Raw genomic sequence first — 11,276 nt, forward strand, 5'->3', positions numbered from 1 at the left:
ATCTTGTGTCTAAGTGTGCAGGAGCTTAGGAATACAAGAAGTCAAGCAAAAGACGCAGCTAGCGAGAAGGACGACACGGGAGAGAGCCGACGGACTCGATGCGTCCGAGGGACGAGGTGCTACAGAAGAGTACGCGAGCGGACGAGAAGGAAGCGCACGGCGTTTCTGAGGGATGAGAAATCGGAGCGGAAGATTGCTCGAGAAGGTCGAAATTGGGTTCGAGTGAGCCTTATTTCGATTGGCCGAAATCACCCAAGCGAGTGGAGCTGGAGCAGAAGACCCGGACCGAGGCAAGCAACACCGGAGTAGAGGGCCCGGACCGAAAAAGTCAACTGTGTTGACTTTAGTGGTTCGGGCGCTTGGACCAGTCCGGGCGCCCGGAGCGATTCCGGGCGCCCGGAACCCGACTTTTGACCAGATCACATTTGACCGTGATCCGTTGCGAAGGGGATAAAGTTCCAGGCGCCTGGAACCCTCCAGGCTCCCCAACCAAGGCTATAAATACAGCCTTGGTCCAGAAGCTTTTCAATTCAACAAGCAATTGTAACAACACTTGTGTGCTTTCCTGTTTTGTTTAGCTTCCTTCTTTTTGTGCTTACATAAAAGAGACTTCTCCGCCTGAAGGAGAATTTAGTGCGATCATCTTCCTTAGATTAACAACCTCCCCGGTTGTAATCAAGTAAACTCCGGTGTCTCTTTTCTTTTAAGTTCAATCTATAATTATTTATGTAAGTGTTATTTTAAAAGTCCGAGAAGGGTATTGTTTTTATTTGTATAGGGCTATTCAACCCCTCCGACAGCCGGCCACCAACGGTCCCCAACACCTTGTTCTTTATTCTGTTCTTTGTTCTTTGATTGAAGGCTCTCCTACTATTGTTGTGAAAAATCCTTATCTTGTTAATTAAACCCCAGATTTGCCTGAGGCAAGCTGTTTGGTGAACTAACACTATTATTGTTATCAGACATCACTGTTCAAATTGGAGTTTTGCATCATGCTTTTTGACTTTTCATTGATTTATTACCCAAACAGTTGGTATTGGCAAGGGATGCAAGAATTGAATGAGATCATAGATTGGACTTGATTTGAACTATTTCATTCAAAGTAACAAGAAAAAGTATTATCACTTTGAATGATGGATTTTGTAGATAAACTTATGCAGGGTATGATTCTTATTGTTAGGTTGCACCATCATGATAATTTTTCTATCTTCACTTCTAATGACCTGGTTCGGAGAAAAAGACAATCTACAGCATTAAGTAGGAGAATTAGTTAAGATTCACATAAGAGAAGTCAACTCAAGTCAACTATACCTGCTTCTGGTCTGTGAAGTATAAAAGGTCAAAAAAATATCAATTATATTTAGCAAATTATACTTGATGACTATTGCTGAATTCTAAGAATGTACAAGAATCAAAATATTTATACGGTGATAAGCAAGAGTCTATCTCCCTCATAGTTGACCTGAGTCATATATCTCTTATGGCGAGAAGCAAAAACTCTATCTTCCTCGAGTCTGTATGTGAAAAAATATGGTCAGACATCAAACTCTAACAACATTAAACCTCCTTTTTTTTGGTTCTCAAGGCTATACTTTATGAATCAAATATCTTCAAACATTTGTGCAATTTAAAACTCGGCGTTGGAGCTTAATTACATTGCAAAAGAACATCAAAGTGCTGTAATTCTGCTTTTCCTAATAAGAGGTCAGCAGAACTATGTGAAATTGAAAATAGGGGGAAATTGAGCAATATTTTATCTGCTACATCATATAATGATCTCTAGTTAACTTTTGAGTGTTTTGTACTGCATCACCTTAATGGCCACACATCTGTAAGAGTCCTAGACTGTATAATGCTGCTGGATGTTGTCGATGTCGAGCCCCTTTAGCTTGACAACTGATTCCACATGACCCTTCAGAGTGTTCAGCTCTCTTATCCTGCAAAACAATTACCCATTTGTACATAACAGTTTAATCATCTCTTTGTGAGATAAGTTTAATTATGTAGAAATGACATTCCGATGATTGAGTTGAATATTACAGACAACATACCTAGCAATCTCAGCTCGTCGCTTGGCCTGCTCGGCGATCTCAGAGAGCTCAAGGAAGCTGCTCCTGTCAGAGAATAGATTGGTGGAGTCAGGTGTTTGGAGGCCATGAAGCGTTCTCTGTGCAACAGCCCATTGAGCTTCCCTTTCCTCTCTTCCATAGTTCTTCTTTGTGGTGAAGGCAGTCTGCCATAATATAGACAAGTATGGCTGTGAGAAAAATCAGTGGCAAATAATATGGTGTTTAAGAAGTTCAGGCTTAATCTTCACTGAACCTTCTGCTTGAAGAGATTATCCCACGCTTTTCCACTTAGAATATAGCGAATGAAGAACTTGAAAAGGTCCAATGGGATGTAGAAAACTAGACTATACAGCCACACAACTCCGGCCCATCCCCAGCCACAGCCTTTGATTTTGGCAAAACTCCAGTTAGCATAGACAGCAATAAGAGTTGCAACCTGCATGATGAATCCTTGCTTATTCGAGCAGAAATTCAATTTTTTTAAAAATAATAGTAATAATATGGTAGATTTTTGGCCCCCGTGTTCATCAATAAGAAAGTAGTGATTTTATTGGAGAAAAGCAAACTTATTTTGCACAATAAGCAATAAAGAAAAAAAATTAAAGAGCAACTTAGTCCATGATAACTCATGTAATCTTCTGAAAATATGATATAAGTCAGATGCAATGATGTCTCCCTGAGATTGAAAGTTACCCTGAAAGCATTGAAATCATTATTATGCCATGTTAGCCTCAGCTATTTGAAGTCAAATATATGAATTTTGCTGAACCTTACTCAAGGCTGAAAACCAATTAAGAATTATGTCACAAGGCAACTTGTTATAAAATTTATCTTTGATATACTTGTGGAAATTCCAAATGAAATCAAGTATGCATGCAAAATAATCTTAGCGAAGGCATAACATTCATACAACAATGAACTGATGAGCTTTTGCTTGACAAAGATTATTTGTGGGAACAATAGACATTGATTTTAGAAGATTATGTGGGAAAAAAGGCTTCACTTACAAGTTGTGCAATAACAAAGGCACTGACTAATAGAAGTCCAGGGCGTTCAAGAAAGCTCCAACCGCGTGATCTTGTGACAAAAATGAGAGCCTGGCTAACAATACTAACTTGAAGGTACAGAGCAGCCATCATTTCATGGTCACTTTTCCTTATTGATCTAACTTTGAAGTTATCCTGTGTTAACACGCCAAAAAAAAAAAAAAAAAATCATTTGTCAGAACAAGAAAATGAAAAGCTCTTTGGCCATTTGTTTTTATTTCTCTTTCTTTATCAATAAGCATAAATTTGGATGTTCCTATAGAGGACTAACAGCAGAAAATACAAGCAAGCCTTCAGCAATCGATTACATTCAGAGAGGGGTTGAACCATGAAGAGGGTGCTTACTGAGAAGAAGTTTGTCTCCCTCATAGCCCAGAAGAAGATGACAGTCATCAAAGCTAAATAAGATCCTAAAACGACACCAGTGGCAAAAATCTCCCTCAACTTCCAACTGTCAGGCAACGGAGATGGTTTCACCCGGTCTTTGGAGATTGTCATGATAGTACCTGCAAATAGGGCAAAAGAGAACATACTAAAAAAGAGTCATCCAAAGAAAGTGTTAAGTAAATTGCAGTAGTCGAGGACCTCACCATCATTAAGTATGGCAATTATCAGAACCATAAAAGGTGAGAAGTCAAATTTCCATATCAGTGCAATAAGCATAAAACCAAGCTGCATAATTTTCCAAGTGAATAAGAGAATATTTTGCAATCAATTTCACATTTTATAACTAGAGACTAAGCTTTCCAGCATACCACAATACGGATTGTAATAGAAACAGCATATATCTGCATACAAACCAAAATGGAGAAATATCATAAAGTTGAATTAAAAAGTAGAATCAAATAAATAGAGCATACAGTGTAGTTTTTCATTCTCTGGAAGATGGCTCTACTTGTAAGTACAGCACTGATAATGACACTGAGACCAGGTTCAGTGAGGACAATATCAGAAGCACTTCTTGCAGCATCTGTGGCATCAGCAACAGCAATGCCAATATCAGCTTTCTTCAACGCCGGTGCATCATTCACACCATCTCCTGTCATACCACATATGTGCTTCTTTTCCTGCAACCTCTTCACTATCTCATACTTGTGCTCTGATTCAAAGATAAATTTGTGTCAATGAGAAAATGGCGATCACTATTGCAGAGTTCAGAAAGCTAGAGTCTCAATTCATGAAGTACAATAAACCAACCAGGGAAAACTCCAGCAAAACCATCAGCCTTCTCAATCAGCTCATCGACAGGAAGTCCAGCGATTGATTCATCCTTAGTTTGGCCAAGGAGCGAGGAGGAAGGATACATGTTTGACCCCATTCCAAGCCTTCTACCAGTTTCTTTAGCTATTGCAAGCTGGTCACCTGGTGAGCAAGAAAGCATGTCAATAAGAGACAAGCAAAAAATGCAACAGTAGATCAAACATGAATAAAGCTATCGATCACCAGTAATCATCTTCACGTTCACGCCAAGATTAAGAGCTCTGCGGATTGTTTCTGCACTGTCATGCCTTGGGGGATCAAAGAGAGGCAACAATCCGACGAACTCCCATGGCCCACCTGAGCTCTCCTTCGTCCTCTCTGGTACTTTCTGTAAACAATGACGCAAAACTAAAACACATAATTGGGCATTGAAACGGAACACCGCTCTCACAGATAAGCAATCAAACACCTGTCGGGCAACAGCCAGCGACCGAAGCCCGCGCTCGGCAAACTTGTCGATGATAGAATGAACTCTTCTCTTAACCTCCTCTCTGGAGTTGCAGAGGCTCAAAATCTGTATTCAGCGATCAAACGAGTTACTTGCAATGCTGCTGCAAGCCGTAGAGGAATTATTCCAAACACAATACGGGCACCTGTTCCGGAGCTCCTTTGCTCACGCGATGCCATTCGCCGTCAGCATCGATGTATGTCAGCGCAGTCCTCTTGTCGACTGGGTTAAATGGCAAGAAGTGGACTTCTTGTATGCCCGCCCTCGCCTGAGATGGAACACCGTTGACTAATTTTGTAAAGTCAATATCGTTGGTCAAGAGTCAATTTAAATATGAACCGGCTAAATTAATCAGATCGGTTGAACCGGAGAAGCAGTGTTTATATCATGGACCCGGTTTAAGGTCGCTTTGGAAAAAAAAAAAAAAAAGCAAGTTACCTCTTTTGGGTCTGCAAGCATTCCGACCATGGCGGCGTCGATGGCGTCCTGGTTCTCGGTCCTCGAAGCTCTGGCCGCCATTAGGACGACCTGATCCCGATCGACCCCTCTCGCGAAGACCTCAATCAAGTTCTTGTCGACGCTCAGTTTGTTGAGCGTCAGCGTCCCGGTCTTGTCGCTGCAGAGCACGTCCATGCCGGCCATCTCCTCTATCGCCGTCATTCTCTTCGTGATCGCGCCCTGCTGAGACAGCTTGTGCGACCCGATCGCCATCGTCACCGACAGGACCGTCGGCATCGCTATCGGGATCCCTCCGATGAGGAGCACCAGGAGGTTGTCGATCCCGTCCCGGTACTTCCGGTGCTGGATCGGGTACATAACGATGAGCTCGACGAAGATCCCTATCGCGATGGAGCAGATGCAGAAGTTTCCGATGGCGGTGAGCACCTTCTGGAAGTGGCCGACCTGGTTGGTGCTGTCGACGAGGTGCGCTGCTTTGCCGAAGAAGGTGTGCACGCCGGTGGCGATGACGACGGCCTCTATCTCGCCCTGCTTGCAGGTGGATCCGGAGAAGACCTCGTCGCCGGGGTTCTTCGTCACGGGGAGCGACTCGCCGGTGAGCGCAGACTGGTCGATCTTCAAGGGATCCCCCTCGAGGAGGCGCGCGTCGGCCGGGACGATATCGCCCAACTTGATGCTGATGATGTCACCGGGGACCAGAATCGCCGCGTCCTGCTCGGCCCACCGCCCGTCTCGAAGCACCTGAGAACCAACAAGCGATCAAAAAGTAAAATTTTGAATCGGATTTGTGGCTCCTGAGTTCTGATTACCTTTGTTTTGGGGGCAAGGCCGGCCATGAGAGCGGCGGCCGCGTTGCCGGCGTTGTTCTCCTCGACGAACGATATCGTGGAGTTAATGACCAACAGCACGACTATTCCAAGGAAGTCTTCCCAGTCCGGCGGCTTGCCGCCGCCGTTGGCCAGGGCAATGGCTATTATGGCGGCCATTTCCATGACCCAGGACAGAGGGTTCCACATGAACCCTAAAAACTTGAGGATCTTGCTCTCCTGCAACACGAAGCATTTCAGAAAACGAATCGAGTTTATCAAAAGAGGGAAAGAAAAAAAAAAAAAAAGAAACTTTTGATCCGACCTTCTTCTCCTCGAGCTTGTTCGGGCCAAAAATTTCGAGCCTTTTGACTCCCTCCTCTGAGCTTAATCCTTCTCTGGAACATTTGAGCTGCTCGAAGACTTCCTCCACCGGAATATGTTCCTATTGCAGACATAACGAGCTCAAATAATAACCTTAATAACAAATACATGTGTTCTTCCTCTTCACCTACGAAGCATGAACTATACCAAAAAAATTTTTGGTATCAGATATCAAAGATAAAAAATTTCTTTTCAACCAGAGAGAATTCAATTGAGAGTTCATTCTCCGCCAACTCCACCTCCAAGACAGTTTAAGACGCAAACCAACCAGTCTCCTTTTCCAACTAGCATCCCATTCCATTCCAAACGATCCCAAAATGAACTCTTGTTCGATTACTTTTCCATTTTGATTACGTGAAGAAATAAAAAGAAGAACAGAGAAGAGAAGAAGAAGAAGAAGAAGAAGAGGAGACGAGTGACCAACCAAATCGACGGTCTCGTTCTTTATTTCGTCCAAGCTGATGCCTTTCTCTCCCATGTCTTATCTCCTCCGATCCACGACGCAGATAACCGGGCCTGCCTGGCTTTTCCATCTCTCCCTTCTTCCTCTTCTTATACTCCATGAAACAGGGGAAAGGAAGCAGACGATGAGGGGGGTTCTCTCCCAGCTGCTGGTTCCGCTACCGGTGACGTGTCGATTCACCTACTTCAAAACAGGCAACAGCCACCTGGCCAGTTCCCACGTCGACACATGGCCCTACAGTCTCCGGTTCCGGTTGACGTGTCGGTTCCATCTCGCTTGCGGAAGCGCTTGCGCCGAAACTAAAGCGAAAATAGCAATGCGATTGGTGGCTATAGTTATCGAGTAAGTGGACCCCACTAGATTTTTTGAAAATAAAATAATAATAATAATTCAAATAATATGACCCACTTCCTTTATTTAGATATAATAGATAACTGTAAAATTTTTAACATTTTAAATAGGCCATTAAATATGTTTAACATTTATATAAATCAATAAAACAACCCTCCCTCCCTCTACTGTAGTTATCAGAGAATTGATGCCGATCGAGTAGTTGCACCACAGAGCTAAAATTGATTATTCCACACGTCAAATAAGTTGCACCACAAAAACCTCATCCACGCTCGGAGGAAGTATAATTTGAAGGGGAATTGCCTTGTGGCATCGGCAATCCATGCAAGCAACGATCGAGTTATTTGTCTACGGCAACTGATTAGATATACGTAATTAACAGCATAATGCATGCAATTAATTAGTCCATGGAAGTTACTGTTTCAGTTCATGCATCTGTTCTTGAAGTTAATTTAAAGGGAACGCAAAAGGAAGACTTCATTGATCGATCTCCACCGATTTCTTGCTGCCTCAGTTTGATACATGTGAGAAAGAAGCAGTCATATGCAGCAGCTAGCTGGTCTTGGCTTTCACATGATTTAGGTTTCTTAATGATATACAGTACCAATAATAATAATAAAAAGAGTTCATTGATCTCGTGAAATGCGGGTAGCTGTTTCTGTCAGGTCTTCCATCCAGAAGAAGCAAGTCGATCGGTTGTGGTGCAAGGCCTTCGCATTGAAGGTAGATCTTGCTCTGTTGCTCAGGCTCATTTATCACTCGCCGATCGAGGCCTTCACAGTGATCGTATGTGCCATGAAAATTTATTCTTTTCCTTCACATTTGAAGGTTGAAAATTTAATTTCAACCTGAAAAAGAGAAACAAAAGTACACACACTGCCACACGTACATAATCCACATGGTCCTCAGCGCATCACATGCAACATTAATGTCCTGAACATTGTGGCTCTTAAAATGCTAGCTTTCATGCATGTGGCATTTTGTTCACTCCGAGCTTCCTCAAATGATCGAGAGAGAAAGATGCAAAACCACTTTGTCTCTCTTGCGCTGCTTCATCCTACAATTGTTTGCTATTTTCAACAAAGGATTTGTTGAAATGCCCTAAATTGTTAGACCTTTCAACGTGAGTTGCTCTGGGAAAAGCATATAATTCCAAATACTTCTCGCAATGAAAATTTGACTCCACTTCTCATATGCTCGCATGGCAATTGTACATATCTGCCAATGTCCTCTAAATGTCGTGGATGATCACGCCATCGGTCAATGAACGGGCAGACTTACATGTTGTGTACATCTCTAGAGATCGTCGGTGAATTAAGAAGATGAAAGGGCATTAAAAGCACTTCAACAGAGGATTATAATGATGTCGACAAAAGATCTCGACAGACCACTCCGACGCAAAGTTAAGGTTCGCATGAGGTATAAAACCATAGGAGAAAGAAAAAATAGGATAAAATTTGATGGAGCCGAAGAGAGTGTCAGAGTCCTTTTGCACACTTACATTCTCTAGAGTTTATATAGCTGTTAAAAGAGCATCTCTATGACGTTGCATTAATTCTTTTTCGTCATCCTTATATGAGCTAGTAAGGGGGCTAGATCCGACAACCATTAGTTGTCTCTCCATACACCAAATGCCACATGTTTGAAGTAAGGCAACCAGGAGACCAGATATAACAATCATATAATCGTTTCTTCATTCGCCCGGTGCCACGTGTTACAGAATATTCACAATTATTGTCTGCATCTCCTAGAAGAAATAGTCTTATTATTGAGACGGTTATGTTGCTTCCTTATTTATGTACACCCAACGCTTTTTAAGTGGGCTAGCACAGGGTGTGAGTCTGATCTGAGGATGAGGAAATGAGGTCGATATTGAGTGTCCTTGATCAGAATAGATGAAATCAGCGACTAAGACAGAGATAGGCAAAATGTCAGGATCTAAGGTTGAGTCCTGGACGGAGTCGGTGGTTGGGATCAAGTTCCGGATAGTGCCAACGTCTAAGGTCGAGTTCGGGATGGTGTCGACGGCGGAGGCTAAGGCCAGTGTGACGTCGACGACTGCGGCTGAGCCATGTGTGATGTCGAGATTTGATATTTAGGCATGGAGGTTGTTGACAATCGAGACCGAGGGATGATGTCAGAATTTGAGGTTGAAGCGTGAGAGATGTCGACGACTGAGATCGAGACAGGGATGATGTCATGATTTGAGGTTGAGAGACTTGGATGATGTCAGCGACTGAGATCGAGATAGGGGCGATATTGGTGACTGAGACCGATGTTGCTTGCTACTCGGAAAACCTATAGGTTCCACTGTACAAAAATTTTGTACAAAGGTCTGAACCTTTTCCTAGCTACCAAATGTTCTTTTAAATTAAATTTTGGATCGCCTGCGGAACTTAACACGTTTGATCCCAAACTTAATCTATTTGTTCTTTTAGGTTTTGAATTGGATCTCCTGCGGAACTTAACACGTTCGACCCAAGTCTCCTTAAGTTATTAATTCCATTAAATATTAATTTCCATAATTGGTTCCCAGTACTGACGTGGCGAGGCACATGGCCTTCTTGGATATGGGAGCAACCACCACCGACTAGACAAAACCTTTTATAGAAATCTAATATTTAATTTCCTAAAATAACTTTAGGTTAACCAAATAGAACAATCAAATCACAAGGAAAAGAAAAAACAAAAGAACACAACATCGAAAAACATATTCGAAATTCTAGAACGTAAGCCTCTTGTATTTGGTATTATTTCCATAAATAACTAGCATGATGCGGAAAGAAAAATTACTAGTTATACCTTGTAGAAAAACCTCTTGATCTTCTACCGTATTCCTCTTCTAACCTCGGACGTTGTGTGGGCAACGATCTTCCGAGATGAGAAACCACCAAGCACCTTCTTCTCCTCCTAGCTAGGTTCGGCCAAAACAAGAAAGCTTCACCAAGGAAGAAGAAAAACACCAACCAAGCTCTAAGAGATGCAAGCTTCCTCTCCTTCTTCTTCTTCTCCAAGTAGTATCCGGCCTCCACAAGAGCTCCAAGCAATAGAAAGTTTCGGCCACCACAAAGAGGAAGAAGAGAAGAGATGATGGCCGGCCACAACACCAAGGAAAAGAGGGAGAGAAAATAATAGAGGTTGTGTCTCATGAAGGCACCCTCACCCCTTCTTTTATATTCCTTGGCCTAGGCAAATTAGGAAATTTAATTACAATAAAATTTCCTCAATTTCCTTGACATGATTTAATTGAGAAAAATAAAATAAAATTTCCCAATTAAATCTACATTGGCCGGCCACATCATTGGAGAACAAATTGGACAAGTTTCAATCAACAATTAAAACTTCCTAATTTGTTTTCGGAAAATTTTAAAAATAAAATTTCTTTTTAAAAATCTCTTCATGGTTGATAAAAGGAAATTTCTATAATTTTAATTTTATCAACATGTGAATAATTTTAAAGAAAAAATAAAATATCTCACCAATCTACAAATAACGAAAGAGATCTAATCTCTTTCTTTAATCTTTTGTAGATTTTTTATAAGAGAGATATTTTAATTTAAATTCTCTTTAATAAATTATTTCTTCCACATAATAAAAATTAAAATTAAAATTCCTTTTTGATTTAATTTGGCCGGCCCCCACTAGCTTGGGTTCAAGCTAGGGTCGGCCACCCAAATTCATACCTAGGCCGACCCTAGCTTGTTCCCAAGCTAGCTTTGGCCGGCCCCTATTTGGTGGGTATAGAAAGTGGGTATAGGTGGGTATAGAACTCTACAAATAAGAGGCTACGATAGAGACCGAGAGGAGGAATTGGTTTTGGTCTCCCGATAAAATTAAGCATCCCGTGTTCGCCCCGAACACACAACTTAATTTTATCAATGATAATTCATTCCACTAGAGAACTATCATTGAACTACCGCACCAATCCCAAATTACATTTTTGGGCTCCTTCTTATTATGAGTGTGTTAGTCTCCCTGTGTTTAAGATAT

General features: G+C 41.9%; 1 protein-coding gene across 1 annotated transcript; it reads right to left on the minus strand.

Moving 5' to 3' along the window:
* Window positions 1–1,547: 1,547 nt before the first annotated feature.
* LOC121989560 (plasma membrane ATPase-like) lies at window positions 1,548–7,026 on the minus strand. Its single transcript, XM_042543673.1, has 16 exons — window positions 6,897–7,026; window positions 6,414–6,533; window positions 6,092–6,328; window positions 5,262–6,023; window positions 4,969–5,091; window positions 4,785–4,889; window positions 4,559–4,703; window positions 4,313–4,477; window positions 3,976–4,214; window positions 3,871–3,903; window positions 3,706–3,787; window positions 3,461–3,621; window positions 3,077–3,250; window positions 2,323–2,505; window positions 2,052–2,233; window positions 1,548–1,937 (listed from the first exon to the last, which is right to left on the minus strand). The coding sequence occupies exons 1-16, from the start codon at window positions 6,948–6,950 to the stop codon at window positions 1,841–1,843; spliced, it is 2,862 nt and encodes a 953-aa protein (XP_042399607.1). The 5' UTR covers window positions 6,951–7,026; the 3' UTR covers window positions 1,548–1,840.
* Between the last annotated feature and the right edge of the window lie 4,250 nt (window positions 7,027–11,276).

The sequence above is a fragment of the Zingiber officinale genome, chromosome 6B (assembly GCF_018446385.1).
Source record: "Zingiber officinale cultivar Zhangliang chromosome 6B, Zo_v1.1, whole genome shotgun sequence".
NCBI lineage: Eukaryota > Viridiplantae > Streptophyta > Magnoliopsida > Zingiberales > Zingiberaceae > Zingiber > Zingiber officinale.